The sequence below is a fragment of the Branchiostoma floridae genome, chromosome 3 (genome assembly GCF_000003815.2).
Source record: "Branchiostoma floridae strain S238N-H82 chromosome 3, Bfl_VNyyK, whole genome shotgun sequence".
Taxonomy (NCBI): domain Eukaryota; kingdom Metazoa; phylum Chordata; class Leptocardii; order Amphioxiformes; family Branchiostomatidae; genus Branchiostoma; species Branchiostoma floridae.
This window is the reverse complement of record NC_049981.1, coordinates 27,504,758-27,527,197: the sequence shown is the minus strand read 5'-3', so window position 1 is coordinate 27,527,197 and position 22,440 is coordinate 27,504,758. Positions and strand designations below refer to the sequence as shown.

General features: G+C 37.4%; 1 protein-coding gene across 11 annotated transcripts in view; it reads left to right on the top strand.

Moving 5' to 3' along the window:
• The window catches only part of LOC118411543 (ras-GEF domain-containing family member 1B-like), a 65,372-nt gene that overhangs the window by 36,381 nt on the left and 6,551 nt on the right, over positions 1-22,440 (top strand). For 6 of the 11 annotated variants that reach the window (XR_004830687.1, XM_035813879.1, XM_035813880.1 and 3 more), the window contains 11 exons: positions 14,676-14,792; positions 15,854-15,943; positions 18,509-18,586; positions 19,868-19,912; positions 20,107-20,150; positions 20,274-20,367; positions 20,608-20,655; positions 21,046-21,144; positions 21,441-21,506; positions 21,855-21,932; positions 22,081-22,200. Coding sequence is in view for 10 of the 11 variants with exons in the window: in XM_035813879.1 (XP_035669772.1) it covers positions 14,676-14,792; positions 15,854-15,943; positions 18,509-18,586; positions 19,868-19,912; positions 20,107-20,150; positions 20,274-20,367; positions 20,608-20,655; positions 21,046-21,144; positions 21,441-21,506; positions 21,855-21,932; positions 22,081-22,200 (879 nt within the window). In the remaining variant the exon portion in view is untranslated. The other 5 variants (XM_035813883.1, XM_035813885.1, XM_035813888.1 and 2 more) reach the window with 5 other exon arrangements.

Genomic DNA, 22,440 nt, shown 5'->3' with positions numbered 1-22,440 from the left:
CCTACAGTAATTGGTGTTACTGAACCCTAGTTGTATACCCACCACAAAGAGCAGAAGCAAATCTTTGTGACTGACCACTACTACATGGTTCCAAACCCACAATAGGCCACCTGGCATCTGTCACTCAAAACAAGATTGCCTCTGGTTGGGGTTACCTCCAAGGTCATCTTCATACTGCAGGTGTGCTCTTATTGGCCGTTTGATATAATTTTGAGTATTGTGCACACCTGGGTTAGGGATGGCATGTGGAGAGGACAATGATACCACCTGGAGTTTCTATGCAATATTAACAACACCTGGGACCCTTTCACAACCACAGAGCACACTGTAATGATAGCATTACCTTCGTAAAATGCATTACAATCCCAAAGTGCTGGTCTCCTGCCAAGAAAAACGTTCGTAAAACCGCAGTAGTTCTGCTTCCATGGTACTATTTATTTGCTGGGCCAGTTGTGATGTTACCACAATCAAATTTCCCCGGGCGAAACATCAGTATTCTAGTTATAACGTCTCTGAGGGCTGGTGTGCTCCCGTGGCAAATCGAGTGTAAAATATGGTATCTGCATTATTCATGCTGAAAGGACTGGCACAATCAATTTCTCTCCTCAAGTTATCATTTGTATTTGAAGTAAAGAAAAATGCTGTTTAATGGCAAATTCATAGAACAGAACATTTTTACCTTGCTTTCTCTTTCTGTAACAATTGTGGATGATGACAATTGAAAGAGACTAATTGTGGATCTAAAGTAAATTTAAACTCAAAAAGTAGTTTTCTGTTGAATATATGTCATCCTTGCTAAAGAAGCAGCTTAAGGTTGTAGTCTGTCATAGAGGTTCCTACTTATAAAAAAAAAACTAAAATGTCTGTTGAAAGTCATGTTTTGACATGGATAAAGTATCACTAGTGAAAACAGTTCAGACAAAATGATGTATCTTGAGGTGGTAGTAATTGTGTTTTCTACAATTAGTCCCCATACCCAATGCTGCAACATTGTTAAAAGTGGGTAATTACAAGTAAACGAAAGCCTTATCATACTTTTCAAATACAATTTAGCAATCTACCTTTTATCCGTCATGTACTATCAATGATGTTCTGTGTTGAAAAAAAACACACAAAAAAAACATCACCCTCGCAGACCGTGTTGGAAAATATGTGCTGAATGTGACTTTCTGCTATGCAGAGGGAATATTTGTGATATGAAACAGAAAGGAACCCGGCTTGCTATGAGTATGAAATTATAACATATCATTTTTGATATCAAATGCTCAGTATATGTACGTAATGACAAAGTGGAAATGTGCGAGGAAGAGGGATGAACAATCACTATAAACTGTAATTGATTAACACTTTGACACTTTGGAACAAAACAGCATAAAAAATTAATGTGCTAGGTGCCAAAACGTTGGAATGAAAATACTTCAAAGGAACATTTCATCAGTAAAAGTCAGAATAAATCATCTGAGGGCAGGAAAAGGGAAAAGTCTGCTTTGCACATTTGAACATGAAAGGGATTTTAAGGAATGAAATGCAACCTGGTAATAAATAAAAGAAAAAACAAATCTACCAATGAAAGAAACTTGTTTTGCCCATTTCCATATTGCAGAGCTTGCAGGTGACTTGGCCTCTATGGCAATGTTGCCAACATTCCGGAAGATAAACTGTGTACATTTCTGCCCCCTATGCTGAAAATGATATCAGTAAACCTCTGGGATGTCAGATTATTGCTGTGCATGCACCACTTAAAATACCTGCACGGATGTGGAGGAAAAATTGAATTAAGGTCTCACTTGCATTGCCATTTGTCTTAGTGGCCTTGAGCTGGGCATATTCTGTGACAAGTTTGGCATTTCCTCTTTTACTATTTGGGTGGAAATTGAATTTGTGTGGTGATTTGTAGCTATGTGCTTGTGTGATACGTGTTCAGTATACATGAAGTTTATCATCCCTCTGCTAACTGTATATAGTCAGAATGAATAAACTCATGACCGGGATTCATGACTTGTAGAGAAGAAAATGAGTTGAATTTCTTGCCAAATGTATTGGCTATTCCAACAGAATTACGATCACAAGTACAGAAGCAGCAATTGGATATTCTTAAAAAATGTTCCTTGAATCTGCGGCATGTAACTGTCTATGCAGATTGTTCTGACTGGGTTTGCTGATGATCAAAAGAGCAGCTCTATTAGTATAGTATTGCTACACATTTGTACATAATGATGTACAACCTAAGTTACAATAAACTTGTCTGCAATACTTACCAACCCCCTTCATTCAAAGCAATAGAGGTGCCCATTTTCTTGAAGAGAAAGAAATACAGTAACTGAAAGTCTGCCATATTTATGATTTACCCTTTGCAAGACGCTTGATACATTTCTCACAGGTGGTCTTCTTGTATTGGCAGTTAGGTTAGGCTAGACAGGTTAGCCATCTGAAATTACATCTGGGCTTTCAGATATTGGACTTAGGAGTTAATGCCCAAGTCCCTAACGGACTGACTCAATATCTGCCAGAAAGACCAAAGTCGTATTCCTAATGCTCTGGTAGATTGAGCCATACATCTTGTCATATTGTGGTTCTTGCAGCAGCTTGAATGTCGAATATTTCCTAAGTGGAAACTTTTAAAATCCATTTGTCCATTTGTTCAAATTATGAAGTGAAAAACTATCTTAAACTTAAGTTAAAGCTTCTGTTCTTTATAATCTTGGTATTGTGTAAAAATCACTTTTCATATTGTGGTATTTGAAATTTTATCATTGGTTTGTACATGTATGATTGTGCTGATGAAAATATTTTGCTTTCTACTGCCCTGCTTCAATATAGAGAGATTTTGAGAAGATTGAAATATCAGTCCTTTATTACTCATCTACCTAAGCAACCAAAAATTAGATCTGTATGAAATTGAATCTTTAAGTTCTGACAGACCCTTCTTTTTTATATATATCAGATCCTTTTGAAGACCCAACTGTCTGAGGCCTAGCTAATAATGTGGTCCTCTATCCAAACATTGCAGTTGTCAGGTAATTTCATGGTTCAGTTCCATCCCAGCCCTGCACAGGGATCTTTCAAACTTTCCCTTGGTAATGACAGGTGCCATTTGTCCATTTGTTCAATTATGAAGTGAAAAACTATCTTAAACTTAAGTTAAAGCTTCTGTTCTTTATAATCTTGGTATTGTGTAAAAATCACTTTTCATATTGTGGTATTTGAAATTTTATCATTGGTTTGTACATGTATGATTGTGCTGATGAAAATATTTTGCTTTCTACTGCCCTGCTTCAATATAGAGAGATTTTGAGAAGATTGAAATATCAGTCCTTTATTACTCATCTACCTAAGCAACCAAAAATTAGATCTGTATGAAATTGAATCTTTAAGTTCTGACAGACCCTTCTTTTTTATATATATCAGATCCTTTTGAAGACCCAACTGTCTGAGGCCTAGCTAATAATGTGGTCCTCTATCCAAACATTGCAGTTGTCAGGTAATTTCATGGTTCAGTTCCATCCCAGCCCTGCACAGGGATCTTTCAAACTTTCCCTTGGTAATGACAGGTGGCTTTGTTCCTATTGGTTATCAGTAGACTTTTTGAAAACAACATGACAGTGTTTACCCTTCAAAGACTGGCAGTTGTCATCCATGCTCCCATCCCCTGGGAATGATGTCAAATGCACAGCTGGGAAGAAACTTTTCACTGTGACACTCATCCTTCATGCAGACACCTGTGAAAATTCCACTACAGGAGGGGAATTCCACTAAAGGGAAGGGGTGCACTGTTGGGTCTTATTTATTATGTTTACCTTCACAGAAGGTACACATATTGTTTTTGCTCCGAGATTCTTTTTCTCCGCGCACCTCAAAACATGAATATCTCCGAAAGTAGAGCTTGGATTAACTTGAAAGCTACAGTCAACTGGTAGGTCTGTACATAAGGCACTGCACTTTGGTCATTCGGACCCATATAGACTCAAAATAATGATTTTATGGGGCAAAAATGGGTGAAAAAACTAGCAATTTTAACACAAAATCGAACTTTAGAACACCTCTGGAACCTTGTTCGAAATGAGGTCAACGACCGCCGCAGCTATCGAACAAGCCGCCGCGCCGGCAGAAGTGACAAGACTAATGGAGTTCAAAGCTTTTTTAAACATTTGAATAAATATCGTTGAAGGAAACCAATTTTTTCCATGGCTCTCTCCCCAACTTCCAAGTCGAAATGTTAGGCTAGACCATGTGAAGGTAATTAAACATTCTGTATTTGCTTGCAAATGTTACCTGTCTAGTTTCAGATATGTTTGTTTGTATCTCTATATAGGGTTGGCTAGTCCCAACAGCCTTAGATTACAAATTCCTAGAAGGCTACCATAGCTCTGATCACAGTTCATTTTAGGTATTTCTTTAGTCTGAAAAAGCAGATATCTTCACTGGAATTTCCAAACGCATGAAAGAATGAAGCATAGGAAACAAACTTGAAATGGCCCAGCACTCTATAGCCATCTGCTTAAGGCTGTGTCATTAATTTTTAATCCCCCTAGCACCTAATGGGTCTCCAATCTCCCATCCTTTGTATTTATGTCACAGGTGGAACTTGAGCTTGTCCATCATCCCTTCACACGCTACCTGCGACAGCTCCGAGATAAGTAGGAGGGTCTGCGGGTAGTTTGTCATTCCTTGAACTTGTTTTTTAACCATTTGTCCTTCAAGTGATGGGGTGCCTCAAGGAGAAACATGTTAAAAGAAAACTCCCACAAAATGGGTCCAAATGTGACAATGAAACCTAGTCATAATAAAACAATATTGACTGACTTGGCATGTTTTGATTTTTATAATCCCAACTGTTTTGAAGCAATATCAGTTGTAGCATGATTCCGTGCTAGTTTGTCATTTTTCAAAGTGCTACATGTGCGACAGCTCTGCGTCAAACGGTGAGGGTATGCAGGTAGTGCGTGCCAATTTCAGAAAATATTTCAATCTTGGTTTCAAATTATTTCTGCATTGAGAAAAGCAACATGTCCATCAAATACATGTAGTGGCAGTGAATTCTTTGCATGATGATTAAGACTTTTGTTTCTGTGTTCACCTCCATGCAGATAATTTCCTGAAACAGTAAAATTTCATCTATGAAACTGAAAGGAAAATAGTGTCAATATTCAATTTGTTGAAGTTAACAACAACCAAAAAACTGAGGGCATAGGTATCCCATGTAGACTTCCTGATTCCTCGTTTATTATTCATATATACACTTTGATTTTTACCACACTGATAATTGTAACATTTTTAATTCAATGCATACAAAATATAATCTGTCCTACAACACTGCTATGAGATAAAAGAGTAAGGAGACCATGCAAAATTCATATGGCACAAACTTCTGTATACTCTGAAATGCATTTTGTTTCTGTTTTATTTACAACTCTTTTCCTGGCATTACTTCTGAAATTGCACACTCATAACCAACAGATGAGCACCAACTTTACAGATTTATGCCTCATTGCTATTGCCAAAGTCCCCAAAACATTTCATGGATGGTTTTATCAATAAATATGTACTATTGCCACAGAATAATTTGTACGTTATCGATTTAAAAATCCCCACGGCACTATTTGGTAGAAGTCACAGCACTCTGTTCCCACAAACCCAGGATGATGCATAGCACTTGCTTTGAAATTCAATTTCCTTGCAGGTTTTGTGCTTAGCAATATCTTGATATCCTGCCCGAAAGGTTGTTTGGCCGTGACTTCTGCACTTCTACCATGATGCTGACCCATTTGTTTCCTGCAGCACAGCAGATCCCATTGTAGGGTAGTGTATCAAATGGCAGGGCAAGATGGAAGCAGCTTTGGTGGAAGCATGTCCCCCCCCCCCCATCCCCCCCTTTCAGGTCGATATCTCAGCATTGATCTCAGTATTGATCCTACAACAGTCATATCGTAATTGATCTTACTTAAAATGTAAGGCGATTCCAGGACTAAATCACTTACAGTAACTTCCAGCCTTTCCAAAAAATAGGCCTTAGGGAAGAAAATGAAATTCCTAAAAGTCATGCAACATACATTTATCCTTTAAGTTAGTAATATACAAAGCTTAATAGTGGAGAGGAAGAATAAGCATGTGGTTGGAATTTCATCTGAGAATTCGAAACTCTCATGATTTCAAAACTGAATTTTTATCATTACAAAATGTATTTTAACTTTTGCTTTGTACATGGGGTGACATTGAAATGGAATGACATTAACCCTTGAATAACCCCATACTGACAATTACAGTTGCAGATACATGAAACATGTAAATGGTTGATGGCAATTCTATGGATCACTGTAACATCAACTCTCATAATTCCACTGGGTGCCATAATACTGTTGCATCAGAAAAATGTTGGTATACAACCTTCTTTAATACATAAATATCTGAAGTGTATGTACCTCAGGATTACTGATGTTACATTGGTACATCTCTTTAAATAACTTTAAATCCTTATTATATTTTTTCTCATAATATAGTGGCATTATGGCAGCTGGTAGAATTGAGAGAGTTGATGTTACAAATATCTTGTAATCATGATTATTTTCCATGCATGGAAGAACTCCCTAGTATGATGCTTACTCTCTGGTACTTTATTCTGTAATGTAGCTGCTATAAATCTGACTGACTTACAGAATGTAGAGCCCTGGTCTGCAGCGATAAGGTTCTGCAGATGGCCCATGGTGGCCGGAAAGTTACGCTAAAGGTCAATCTGAAGCAGGGAGCCGTGACCTTGATCTGTGGAAGGAACATTACCAGACCTCCAGGAGACATGCATGTTCTTTGTGGTCAACGCCTCTGATCAAGTCATTTCACATCTTTTTACTCGTTATGCCCTTTGGCAGGAATGTTCTTCTTTGTAGTTCCTTCCAAGATGCGGAAATATTTCAAATCCTTCAGTCCTTAGTTTGATGTTCATGACCATTAATCTTATTCCTTTGCCATACTTCAGGCATTATGTTTGCAAAATCGCTTTAGCTATGGCATGCTGTTTCAATTTGGTTACAGATACTGAGTGTGTAATATTAATTAGGTTGCAATCCCAGTGTTCTTTCTGCCATGCTTAATGTCATAAGAAAAGGTAGAGCCAGTAAAACATCCGCTGTAATTCACATTAAGATGGAAACTTAAGATTTCAGGCAGATACAGTTTGCACATGAACAGTCATTTTAGGAACCTTCCTTTCTTAAGGACTTGACTGGGCCGTAAAATATAGGATAAGTTATAGTTACGAGGATGAAAAGGAAGGTCTGGGTTAGAAAGATAAGGATGGTGGACCAGTCCATTTGTGATGACAAGGGGACGCAAATCGTGCAAAGTTTTGAAATAAACTGACACGCTTATACTACATTGCACTCATGTCTGGTAAATGTAGAAGGACTTTCTCTTTGGCCATGCACTTCAATCATGATTAAGTGAAAAAAACAGAAAAAAAAAACAGGTTGGTTGAATGCGGTGCACTGTTTTTTCGACTACACGTACTGTTGTTTTTTCATGTAGCAAGACGACTATAAAAATGCCAATGGGTATTGCACTGAGTTAGAGCAGTTCTCGATCAATGGGTAAACGAGATTCTCTGCTTTCAAAGAGAATGTTAGATGAGGGTGATATGGGTTTATTGATGACATGAGAATGAGAACAGACGGAGGCTGGCAATCCTGTTGCTAGTAATTGTCTGAAAGTCGGTCAGATCCATTCTTTTAGAGCTAGAGCATTTCATTTGATGCTTTGAACAATGCTGCTCAACCAAGATTCACTATAATAGATAGATGATCAAGGCAAACCAGAAATCGCCAAACGTTTAATGAGGAAGTAGAAAAATTTCAACTCAAGTTACTTCTTAGAGAGTTTGAAACTTTGTACTTACCAAGCATCTATCAGTACCTTCATTGAAGACAGTACATGTAGTAATGAGCATAAAATCATGCAAAAGTCAATTTTGGAATGGAATCTTTTCGACTTTGGATCTTTTGTATTCATTGCATATTTCCAATTAGATGTTTGCATCATCAGTTAATAGCAATGGCTAGACAGTGGGGTTTAACTCTGATCAATAAGACTGCTACAGTATATAGATTTATTTATGTATGCATAAGACTTAAATTACATTGCAATCCTAAGATAAGCCCAGAAAAGAGTTTTGAAATCATCTGTATGTAAATTGCAGTAATGATTGTATATATTAAAGGTTGCCACATAATGACTTAGTCTGCTATGTATGAGATAACATGTCACAAATTTTGACAACACTTTATCATTTCAGAATGAATACAGAAAACATTGGAGTCTCAAGGACAATGAATGACATTACGGATAGATAATCAAGAATACTGTTGGGACATTTATTTCTAATCATATATTGCTGTCTACTGGCAATGTAATTTTGGAGGTTTAGGATGAGATTTGTATCTGGTAAATGAGGGTAAGCATCCATAATGGGATTTATCATTACAGTTATATTGCTCATATCTGTCAATTTGAGAAATTTAATCACAGTTTACCTTTGAGTATGTCTCCTGGTGAATATGTACATATTCACATTCGCTCAAGTCTGTCACACTTAGATATGTGTCTAGGGTAACTAGGCTTTAAAGTCACTTTTTGTGTATGCTGCGATATGTTTGACCATGCAAAACAGACGAAGGAGTTGAAACTTCTTGAAAAAAACACACTAGTAACTGAATGCCATCTCTCAACCTTCCTATATTAGGCCACACCAATTTCATTTCTTGGTTCACGGATTTTTTCATAAACAAGTGCTTTAAAAAAAGCTGTATCTTGCCGGGTAGTAGGGATTTCGTCAGGAAAAGGTACCTCGGCGCTTCACCAGTGTTCATCAGTAAACATGAGGATCACATCAAAATAATCAGAAACAACCAGAACAAGTGCTTTAAAAAAGCTGACATTTTGCTAAGGTTTGCATGTGTGAACGTTTTTCTAGTTATTAGAATGTCATGTAAATAGAAATAGAGTAACTAAATCTGATATGGTCGCATGGAGAGATTCACCAATATGCAAATGAGGTTTGTCCAGGAATATAAGAATGAACATGTTTAGTGAAATTTTTTGTCATACAGGATGCAATTATTTTCGAGAAAATCAGTTTCTTCTCGTGCAATTATGTGATATAGATGTTGTATGGGCATTTTAATGAAAGTTAGAACGACATATACCCTACATGTACATGTCTGTTCGTTCATTCAAATATCCCAACAGCGGAAAAATGCAGAACTACAACAGAAATTCCCAAATGTTCTGGTCAAAAGACAAAAGTATTGTTTACTAGTACTTTAATGGTGTAAAAAAAAAATTAAAAAAAAAGAAAGTTGAAAAATTCCCGTTCCGGGAATCGAACCCGGAGCATTGGATTACAATGCATAAACTTTACCACTGAGCTAACCATTACATGTTCTGAAGAACCTCGTTTTAAAAGGTATAGAAATGTATGGCATAGACTGCAAGTCGCAAAATGCAAAAATAAACGTTGTTTTATTTTTACAATTAAAGAATGATGAATCCATTCCAGTGAAGTTTTACCCTCTAAACTAATCAATAAGTTTTACCCTCTAAAATAATCCCCCAGTGTAGGGAGATATTGGAAATTTACCTCATTAACATAATCTATGTCAGATGAATTATTGGCACAATAAACCGGTATTGTAAAACTTTTTGACCCACAATTTTGACCCACAAAGAGTATGCATTATTCTTTATTACAAAATAAATTCCTTCTGATGCAATTTTTGATATATCTTTATGATAAACATGGGTTAAAGCGTAGATTTATTTACGCTGGACCACATACGTCTAAAATACAGTTTTGATACTGGACTGCAATGTAACCCTTGTCTAACTAAGCCATAAAATTGGGCAAAGAGAAAAGGGCCTTTTGAAGGGCCTTTGGAAGGGCTGGGTTAACATTGAACCATTGATTGAACCATTGAACCATGGAAAATATCCGCCACATTATCTTGCCGGGCGCAAGCCCGGCAAGATAAAAATATGGAGCGAGAGGGCAAAATAAAAATAAAAATAAGAATTGTAAAATTGTTGGGGTAAAGGTAACAACTAATCCAAAACATAAAGAAAAAAAGTTTTCAGCTTGAAAAAAGTACAAAAACACTATTATTGTACAGTAACAGCACCTGTACCCACACTTTAAGGAGCTTATAATATAAAGGCCAATTTGCTACACCAGAAAGTTGGTGAATGGCTTCATTAATGGTGAAAATTTGCTGAGTGGTAATTTTTATTTTTATTTTTTTTTCCAAAAAATAGGAGCGAGCGAATCCGTGAACCAAGAAATTAAATTGGTGTGGCCTTAGTTAACAGTCGACCTTTCAAGAAATTGTGGTCGTGCGTGTGAATTGTGCTTTTTTCCTGCTGGAGTTAAAACCTGTTATTACCAGGCTTTAATAACATACATGTCAGGGTGACATTTTCTCTGACTGGACGGTGTGAAGATATATCCCTCAGGCTGGGAAAATTGAACACATTTATGGTAAAGTGAATTATAGGTTGTTACCACTAAATATGTACCTGTCAGACTTACCTTTTGTCTGCCAGGAAGAGAAGTGTTGGAGGAAGGCTTCTGTACTGACATTTTAGAGGTTTACTTGATGGAATATGTAATTTGGGACTTTAATCAACTTGTTCCCAAGACATTCATTTTCTGAGTCTGTCATGAAAACAACAACAAACAACTGTCAGGGTACTTGAGGTGATTGGCCAGAAAAATGGGACACTCGAAATACGAATACAAACTAAGGAGCTATCTGTAAGTTAATAAATTAATACTGAATGTTTGTTGTATGCTAGGAAGAATTCTGGAAAATTTGATTTTGAATTCTTTTATTAACTCAGGCTTCTGGCTAGATCAAAGGTGACAAACAAGTTTGACAATTCATTTGCATTAGACGTACCAAGAGGAAAGAAAGGAACAATGATTTAAAGGTCATCAATGATAAGCTTCTCTGATAGGGTATTAGATTGTGTTTTTATTCTTCATTCTGTTTAATATCTTTCTTGAAAAACAGCCATTGCGACTAGACCAAATCTTATTCATACAGGTCAGTGTGACCTTTCCATTGCCCTACTTCTAAAGTTGTCCTTCAGAAATACCAAGCACCTAAGCAACTGATCTCACCTGTCTAAACTACAGGTAACATGAGCTCCAACCTCCCAACCTCCATTCAGCCGTAGCTCCCTTGTCTCACCTCATACTTGAAACTTCATGGGAGCAATCTCAAGTTGTTTGTACCCACAATAGGAGATGTTAGTATATCGTGGCAGAAAAGGGAAAATAACAAGAAACTGTCACGTTATTCTTCAAACTTTTTGTTTCGGTCGAAGTGGGAAGTGTGGGTTTCATATTGTTACCTGTTTTCTCAGTTCTTTTGTTGTTGTGATATCATTATTTACACATGGATGTTTCCACTTGTGGCTTATTCAAACAAAGTATTTCATTGAACAGACTCCCAGTCACATCCATACAAACCCATTAACTGTGTAACTGAGAGTAGTCATAACAATGTTGTTCTCTTATATTACTTACTGAAGTTTGTATTAGGATTGGTTTACTTGCATGAGTAAAATTTCAGGTGGATCATCATTACATTTCTGGACTTGAGAGATGCATCAGCAAGGCTTTATGATCCTTAAAGAAAGAAGAAAATGCCCTTTTTTTAAGACAGTAAGTTTTGAAGGTCTTTTAAGTTATGTGAAGTACAACAAGCAACTGGATGATTATTCAGGAATAGATGCCTAATTTATTTTGTATGTTATGTCTTGTCTTCATCAACAAAACAAGGTCTATGAAGAGTGGGTACAAAATATTTTAGACTGTTGAAAGAATATAATTTATCTTCTAACAAATGAGGCAGTTTCCTTAAACCACATTGTCTGCCCCCCATCCGCCGCAGTGTGCATGTGTAAACACCTGGGTCTCTGTCGGTCATGTCGACTAACGTGCCCTTTCCGCTGACTTACGTTCGCCTGAGTGGGTGGCTCGTTCAGGTGAGAAGACAAACCATGATGTCATAAAGCCCCCATTGTCTGGTGACCTCCAGTCCCACAGAACCCTCCACCCCAGGTCGGCTGTCAACACGTTCTGATAATCATGTCTTGGAGAAAACAGCAATTACGACACCGTATAGCTGTAATTCGGGTAAGTCCATTTCGTCATAACATAGGGTTACCTCCATTAGCCTTTTACAGGACAAATAGGTCTTTGTAAAGACTTGTGCACAACAAAACTTCATAATACTGTGTGCTACAATTTAGAGGGACTTGTGGATATGTCAATCAGTGACCTTCAGTTTTTCCCGCTTGAGCTGATGTGCAGGTAATGCATCTGCAAACTGATCGTAGCTCTTTGGTCTGTTTTCCTTTTTAAACTGTATCTCATCAGATAAAAAATTCTGGATTCATTCATTAGTGAATTCTAATATTGCACAGTTGGTTGATAATGGGAAAAACGATTTTAACGGTAAAGATGTTTTTAACTGTCAGTAAACTGTTGAGGACACAAAATTCTCTTTTCTTCGACTAAGGCTTCACAGAGCACATTTGAAGTAATAACTTAGTAATGCGGGATATTGTTTCTTTTTATTGTATTAACTAAGGAGCCAAGCACATCTGGGTATATTCTTTGCCTCCCATCATATACCAGTTTGTCCAATGAGTTTTCAATCTACCACAGGACCATCGTTGGTCCTGGAGCAGCTAATCACTGAGTGAAAGGGTTACATTCTAATCTATGGCCGGCATCCAAGGTCCTGTTGTCCTGATGTTATGAGTGGCTGGTGCTGACGCACTGGCCAGCTTCCTGTTTTCAAACACTCTGAACTGGAAAGGATCCAGTTTTGGCCTGTCAGGCCTTATATAATAATAGAACTCTGGAGGAGTGATGCTCCAGCTAGGGACCATCCAGATGGACTTATCTAGGGGTGTCACATTCAGCATAATGTGCTAGCTGTTACTGGCAAATTGAAAATCAAATCTTTCTGCAACGTTGCACACATGCTTGTTGCAGCATCTAATTTAAAAGCTTTTTACATCAGATGGTCTGCAGTACTTGTGATTATAAAAAGATGATGGTTTTTAAGTTAGGGCTTAACTGTCTTTCTATGATTCCTGGTAGAGGTACTAAAAGTAGTACTTAATGATATTGATGGATAATTTTTGACCTGTTTAAAATATCATTTCAGTAGCATCCCAACCCCTTCCCTCACAAGGTACAGAGTAAAGAACGTTCCCCACAGTTGTGGTATGTTCATGTGGTTACTGCATGTAGCTGGTACCAGGTCGGTAGATCCAGTGCCTATCACGTGGAGGCTTCTGGATGTTCCACACATTCCTTAGTGCTTTAGTAAGTCTCACTACGTCAGGCTTGAACTAGTTTCTGCAATCTACCTATAAATACTCTGAGTTGCTGTAAACAATCAGTTCCCAATTATCTTGGACAAAAAGGCTATTGGCATTTTGCAGTCAAAAGAGAACAGACTAAGGTAGGTTCATGACTGTTCTTAATCTCTGTAGTTTTGTAAACTAGTGCGTGTGTGGTTTTGTTTTGAAAGGCCAGTTTTCATTCTACTAGGATGTTAAGAGATTTAGAGCACTATGATCTGTACTAATATTAGTTATTTACATTACTTCCAATTTGTGAATTGACGAAACCGCAAGAGGAAATGCTTCAAAATTGACTGTAACTACATTGTACCTTAAAATTTCTGGCACTCAATATATAAGTAGTACTTTGTGTTGTACAAAGTCATGTAGCTACAGCACAGAACCACTTGTTAAGCTGTAGACTGTTTTTTCATCAGGAATTTATTGTGACGGGATGTTTGTGTTGAAGTTTTGTTGGACATACACATGTAAGGGGAAAGGAAGTAGCCTTTTGATATTCCCGTTCTTCTGTTTGTTTGGATCAGTAAAGATTTCCTCAACGTACAGTACTTACTTTTAAGATTTTCCCAAAACCACGAAATGCTTCCCTACCACTTTAAACTTTATTTATGGTTTGACAAACAACAATGTTGTCGGAAACCTGAAACAGAAGAAGTTTACATGTACCTTTCCACGGACACTACTTTTCTATGTTCATGCGGAAACTCGGATCCTGTTTTTGAGTCTGTTCAAACACTGGCATTGTGTAGTCAGGAAGTAGTGTCCATGTTGTTGCAGCGTTGTAAGCCGCGCTTCACCACAAGTCTTTATGACCTACTGGTTTGTGTGCAGCTGAGAGTGTGTGTCATAGGAGACCTCTTTACAGGTGCATGGTTAGGGACTGTCCCATGAAGGCTATGTTGAGAGATGGGCTATTTTGGGGGTCTTCAGTAGAACTCGGACTGCTGCATACAATTCTTAGACAATGGCCATCAGGTTGTCAGTGGATGTACTTTCATAATTTGTATGTCCATTTGCTGTCTTAAACTGCTAGGGGTGTTGAACATGTCAAGTGTATTTCTTGTAACTGATGCAAAAAATTGATGTTGGTAGATTTTTTCTTGCCAATTTCTCAAGTTTCATTTTGATTTTCTTTTCCATTCGTGCCTATGTTATCGATTCTAAAGTTTTGAATCTATAAAGGTCTATTACTAATGATGTTGATTCAGAAATGATTTTGATAGTTATTGTCTTTCTTTGCTTTACAGTTAAGCATGCCGCAGACTTCTGCCCGTGACCTGACGACGGTCATACGGCTGTCAGCCGGGGAGAGCAATGGCGGGGTATCCACGGAGACTGGAGAAAACGAACTGGACGCCTCAGAGGTATGTCATGTCAGTTAATTATATGTACGTCATTGGGACTTTTACTTACACTAACGTGATACTTTGATTATTCTATATTATTTATTATTATATATTATTTGATACATCCATACAGGAGATCAAAGTTTTATGATTTGAACATATAAATGTATATAGTCTTCTGTGGTACAAAACCCTTTTTTATTCCTCTGCAGATGTTTCAAAAACAATCTGTTACCTTCATCAGTGTATAGTCAACGTCATTAGACAAATAAAAGGCTTGTGTACCAAAGAAGATTATGTTCAATTGACGTACTAAACCTGACAAAACTACAGTATTTACAGATTTAGCTCTGAAGCTAGTTAGGGTTATTGAAGCATTGGTATTTTGTGTAATCAACTTTTCTTCAGATAAAGGAAAGTTACTGTGAGATTGTGTTCAAATACTCAAAAGAAAAAATGTCTTTGTGTTGATGTTTCGAAACCTCTGTGCTACAGTGTAATACCTGTATATAATGAGGCAGCATTAAAAAAAAGTGCAGTGTCAGATGTTGGCCACAAGTCTGCAAAAACAGGATGACAATGGACATGACATAATTGTGCATGCATTTCCTGTTTTTCACTTTCCTTTTAAGATGGACTTATATGGAGTGCTTACATAGCAAAAATGTGGTCTTGCCAATTGTTCCAAAATATGAAAGCCATGTTGTAGGCTTATTTTGTTTTACCCAAGTCATGCTCTCAAACTTCTATTAGAAGTGTTTCCAACACAGACTGTGCTTGTTTAATACATGTTTCTTCGGCTACGTGTACATGTATGCCATACCTCAGGTAGATTCTCAGAAGCAAGTAGTATTTTGTACATGTACATGTATGTGCCACCAGCCCTGGGTATGAGCCAAGAATCTAAATGCAATGTCATTATCATGGTCAAAATACCATTTGTGGGACGAAATTTCCTGAGGGAAAATATGACTGATTGATTGATTGATTCATTCATTCATTCATTCATTCATTCCATCCATTTTTTTTGTCCTGTAGTAGAGATCTAACATGCCAGTGTGACTTGTCTCCTTGTGTAGGCCCTGATCTACCAGGATGGTAACCTGGTATCTGGCTCACTGGAGGCACTCACACAACACCTGGTCCCCACACCTGACTACTACCCAGAGGTAAGGAACAGATTAAGGTGCAGCCTTCTTTTGTATGCCTTTTGATGACATGACTACTTTTTCAGGCCATTGTCATGATATGTAATGTCCATCAATATCAGGGAATTTTTGGGAAAAACAATGCCTCCAAAACTGCATTCTTGGTGTATGTGTGTGCATGAGGGGGCGGTTCTGTCTTGGTGTGGATCTGGCATTTGAGAGTTATTCAAATTGGGTAGATTCTAAGGCTTCTTGAGGATGGAAATTACCGTGAAATGGGTCACAGTTGAAGCCAGTGGCCAGATGTGACCTAGATGTACATGTAGTAGCATCGCTGCATGGTCAAGCCAAATTTAATGCTTGTCAGAGAATCTGCTCCCCAGGGTAACAGAGGCACATGGTTAGCACCTTGTCTCTCCTCCCCTTGATAGAAAAAAAAGTGATCATGTATTAAAGAGGCCTATTTTAAAACCAGAGACTAAGAAAGTTGGATAAAAAAGGAAAAAATAACTTCCACATACATTTTATAAGTATGACATAATCATAAAACTTGCTCTTTTTAGGCCATTTTGTAACATTTGATATTTGTTCTAGTGTACTGGAAACTTCATCAATATTCAGTGTACATTTTACTCTCATATATATACATGGAAATGAAAGACTTATCGTAGGCAGATTTATGGCATAGTCATGGCAGATATTCGTCATGATTCCAATAATGGGGAAATAGTCCTCGTAAAATCAGTATGATAATAAATGTATTATTTCTTCATTGGATACAATTCCCCACGAAACTTTCTTCATTACCCACGAGTAATAGATTTGGCACAACTCCCTCTGTTCTCATCGTTACAACCCATCTCAATTCATTTTTGCAGAGACAAGCTGTTTTTCTCAGGGCCAGGATCGATAGTTAGGGGTATATAACTAGCAATTATCTTTATAGTACCAGGTTGTGGCCATCTAGTTTTACTGCCATCTTTCCGAAGGGTCATCCAGGCACTGTCTGTTGTTTATCTCCTCTATCACTGTGCAAACTGCTCCTATAAACCTCCAAGGGAGGCTTACTTGGAGGTGAAATGAGTACAGCTAGAGGCAGAAAAGGGGCATTTTGTGTTCTGTGCAATCCACAGAAAAAACAAACAAGCAAACAAAAACAGTTGGTATATGGATGCCTGATGGCAATTATGAAATGTTTTCTAAAACTCGACACAATAATTTGAGTCAAGGTTTGTATAAAAAGGAGATTAGAATGAAACAGTCATCTTTATATCATTCAAATGGTAAAAATTGAAGTACTTCCTACATTTTCACAAATGGAATTCATGATATTACAGTTGGAATGTTTCAGTCTAGGAGCCTACCCATGTTATTTCTCCTCTTTGTCTTCTTAGGTTCCATTTTGGGATGAAAATACTCTACATGGCTTATGTCTATCAGACTCCACATGAATAATTGAAGTTTAAACTTATCTAGAATGTAAACCTTGAACTTGGGATTGACCTTATCAGATAACTTTAGCAATCTTGTCTTCGATGATCATTTATTATACATGATATTGTGGGTCTTGATTGTAATTGTGAAGAAGGTTGTTGTCATGTATAGTAATTTTTCTGACGTAATCTCTGACGTAAAGGCTAGTTTTTATGACGGATGTTCGCTTTTGTTGTATTTGAATATGAGATATTTAGGGATATCAAGTCAATGGTTTCAAATTGCAATATTTTCAAAATGGTGCAGTTTGTCATATATGTAGGTTACCCCTCGATTAAGGTGAACTAGCATTACATGTAGTTTATTTTGATCTTCTGTCAAATTTAGACTACCATCGTGTGGTGTCTATCTGCTGAAAAGACAAAAATATTTTTGAGCATTGCCGACAGGAAATGTACATATTTTGATGTTGTAGAGTCTATACAGATCTTAAGCAAAATCTGAATAAGGCGACAAATAATGGGTAAGGCCTAAAGGGGGGCAACATCTAGCACACAAAAAACTGTTAATTCATAGAAAACAGTCGTGGCTTAAGATTACATTCAATAAAATTTTATTCTTGTACATATCAGTGGGTAAGAGATGACCCCATCCTTATAAAATTGTATATCACATTCTTGGACCACGCAGACTATACAAGTACATGACTTTGTGTACAACAGTTGTTAGCTTTAACATCTTGATTAATGATAATGACAAATATGATATCCCAGACTCAGATCTAGATACAACATTGTGTATAGTACTACCTCTCCTGGGAGAATCTCTGAATTTTTGGCAAGATCTCAAAATGTATACCTCAGGGTAAGATGGTGCTGAGCTTAGAATTTCTTGGCACAAAGATAAAGGCAGCATGGAATGTGCCTTGCAGCACTTGTAAAAATTCACAGGGAAGTTTGAAGAAGAGATGTAAGAGACAAAAAGACTGTTGAAATGGTGCAAAAGCATTCAGCTGCCAGGCTTTAGAAGGATGTGTGGTAATATTGCTGGCTTCCGTAAATCCTTGGTGTGTGGCTACAGTTATACACATGTAGCTGAGGAAAGGTTTAAGTAGAAAATTGAATGCTAATTTCTGTACTTTTGTTTCCACAGAGAACGTACATCTTTGCTTTCCTGCTGTCGTCTCGGCTCTTCATTAAACCACATGAACTCCTGGAGGAAGTTTGCAAGGTACTGTAGTTGACAGTAAAACCTTTCAGTACATTTTGTATCAGTAGTACTGTTGTACATTGTGTGTAGAGCAGATAAATCTGTTTCCAACTTGGTCTGCGGTATTTTGCTATGTTAAAAGAGCCAGAAACCAAAGTTAAGTTGAATCTACATTTTGAAACTCATTTTGAAATTCATTCAACTGGAAAAGTATGTATGATATGGAAAAGTATGTATGATATGGAAAAGTATGTATGATATGGAAAAGTATGTATGATATGAAAAAGTATGTATTATAAAGATTACATTTCAAACATATCTGTCATCCATGACAGCATTGACTCCTGGGTATATAAAACTTTTTTTTATTCCTATTGATTTTCTTCAACACATATATGGCTAGATATCTATAATCATGATTAGAAAATCTCCCTCTGCTCACTTCTAGTCAGATAAAAGTGCATCCTGATACTATCCTGTCTTCCGAAATGGCATTATCATCAATTATTCAGTCATTGCCACATTGATTTCCTCTCCTCCGAGGACTGAGTGAATGGAGAATTGGACATGACATATGATCCATGTTCAAAGGAGACAGCTGATGAATAATTTAGGCTGCCAGGAGATGTTTCTGTCGTCTCCAAGGAGACGTACATCACACAGAAGAATTGTAACTTGAAGAATCCACCACAAAATGTCATCGGGGAAATCTAATTAAACATGAGATGAATATAGTGACTGAGAAAGACACAAATAAGTAACCTATCATTTTCCTTTACTCCCAGGGAATGGTACAAAAAAAAGTTCGTTTTGTCAGTCTCATAGGAGACAAACATAAGGCATTGAAGAATGACTATCCACTGTGAAGACATGTATTATATCCTTCAGTATTAATCTTCTAGCCTTCCAGTTTCTCTCAAGAGACCTGCATTCAGGGCTTGAGTATTTAATAATAAAGAATTAAGAAGTAATCTAGCAGATAATGATGATCCGTTTCTTTAATCTTCATAAGGACTAGTATAATCTTGTGGCAAATCTTTCAGAATCATGTCTGCCTTTGATCTTCGTATTAAGAAGATTATTTCTGCAAGTTTCTTAAGCATACTTACTGATTAAAAGATTGCCTTTAAGTTGGTCAATTATACCTAGTGTTTGGGACAAGGCATTTGCAAATTTGTATTTTTCTACCTATAAAGATTCTAGGACATGACTCAACAGTAATATGACATAGTAATATGTACAGTAACTCTACTCTATCTGTATCAGATCTGAAATTTGCTAATGATGTTCTTCCAATTTCAGCAATGTAGACTTCAAATGAAGCTTACAGAGGACAGACAAGACAAGGTGTGTACATGAAGAATTTCTTTGTCATTAAATAGCACAAAAATATCACTCTTTTCACAAAGAAATTGACACAAACAAATCATTTCTTGATTTTATGGTACTTTTTTGCTTTGTCGAATTTTAAGCTCTAAATATTTCTAGTATCTATTGTGCAGAGTGTTTTAAGAAAATGTTGGTACCTGTTCACTGTGCAGGCAGCAGAAGGAAGACTAGGCTCTCACATTGTGCAACTCATTAGGTGAGTGGGGTTTTCAGTGTCATGAAAAAATTAAAGGATATGCAGAAGAGGCATTTGGCTTCATTGTGCATTCGATTTGGTGAATATACAATGTATCATCTAACCAATTTGTCTCTTAAACAGTGAGTGGACGGAGGTTTTTGCCTACGACTTTAGAGACGAGAGAATGCTGAAACATTTGAAGGACATCACTCAGAGATGCTCCATCATCAATGAGGTTAGCGACTCAGTTGTTGACATACATGTACATTGTATCTCAAGGAAAATGCCATCTCTGTCACTATAGAATTACCAAATACTATTGTAATACTTACTTCAGATTTACAAAGCTACAGTAGAGTTCTTTAGCTCTTTCACTATGTTTGATTTGTTTGCAGTTGTAATGAACAATGCAGTAAAATACACAATTGTACCTTTGGCCATTTCATGTTTGTGATGTGATTACATTGTGTTTCAGAATCAGAGAAAAACTGTGGGGCAGATCATGCAGACACTTGTTAGAAAGGTGAGACAACAATTTGGAATAAATTAGCATTAGCTTAGGGTTCACTTCACAGTTGGTATCTATTAAATCTATTATCAGAATGATGTCCAAGCACAGTAGGGGCATCTTCTCTGAATAGCTTCAAAGAACGCTTGCAGATAGATGTGCAAAAGTTAGGTGTGACGGGTCGTTCTGTGTAATATAACCAGCTGCTGCCGCGCCGCGTGCCTGCGAAGCTGGTGTGTTACGCCGAACGGCGGTTATACCGGCTATATAGATACAGATACAGATGTCTCAGTTTGTTAGATGACAGCTACATTGCTTTGTAGAACTTGGGCTGCAAATTTATCTAATTCTTTTCTGCAATTTTAGGGAACATTGTTTAATTTCTTGTCACCTGTGTTTCCCTAGCTGTCAGTGTTGGATAAGTACGAACATGTCCTGACCAAAATCAACGCCAGTCTGACGGACAGGCTCAGAGTGCTGAAAACAAACCCACATGCAATACAGGTAGGACAACCTCAGATTCTTACACTTACACTTGCTTTTGTATGAAAGATGGTATTCATCACAAGTGCTATAAATGATGTTATCTAATGGATCTAAAGTTTGATTGCTTATTCAGGGTTTTGGATGTTAGTTATAAAGGCTTTGAGTTGACTAAAAACATGATAGAGTATGTGTTACAGTACAGTTATTACTTGTTCGTATGATACAGTTTGCTGATGTTTATTTTCAAGAATTGATTTATTAAAGAATTGTTAAGTTAATGGTATTAACCATACTGAGTTTGATGTTTGTTACAGAAGGACATCCTTAACGTGTGCAATGACCCAGTAGTGATGGCTCAGCAGCTTACACACATAGAGATGGTGAGTTGGATTGTCATGCTTTCCTCCTGAGTTCATCAAAATGTACACAACAATGATGAATGCCTGTTATATGTCTTGGAGCTGCTGAAGGACTCCACAATTCTAAGTAGAACCAATGGAAAAGATGGATGTACAAAATTCCTTCTGAGTTTTTTAAACCTACTATCTGTATCTTATGGACTTCAATGTGTAATTACTTTGAGGTGAGAAGATAAACATTGATCGCAGGCCACTTACATAGCTTGTACGCTCATTGTTATCATCAATATTGCTGTCATTCATTTTGATTCTTTGCCCAGTATATCTGATGCTGCCATGCATATCATTTGCCATGTTTGGTCTTAACAGGAGAGAATCAGCCATATTGGACCAGAAGAGTTTGTGCAATCCTTCGTGTCAAAAGATGTGGCAGAGTGGGATGAGCGGGTGACTATTTTTTCTCCCTTTCTAGACTGTACAGGTTTCATTAACTACAGTAACTGTATAAGTCTTGTTTGCATAGTATTTGTGGTGAATTTTTGAGGGGATACTTGTTCATCAATCAAGTCTGTAACATTTTTCTTGCATTCCGTAGACCTTGTTCCAAGACATGAAGAAGACCTCCAACCTGGAGGCTTACGTGGAATGGTTCAACCGTCTGAGCTACATGGTGGCAACAGAAATATGTATGGTGAGGCATGCAGCTTCTCGCAGGGTGTGTTAAGCAATGTTTGTCTTCTGCTGCATGCAACCCCTCATCTACTTCTGTACAGTAGTATACACGTCCCCTCCCCTACTTTTATACAGTAATGTACAGACATTTCCCGTCCACACTTCTGTACAGTTAACATACAGACATGCCCTCTACCCCACTTCGGTGCAGTTGTGATAGGCATGCCCCTGTCCCCTTTTTTATAGGCATGCCCCCTCATTGTTTCTGCGCATACTTGTACAG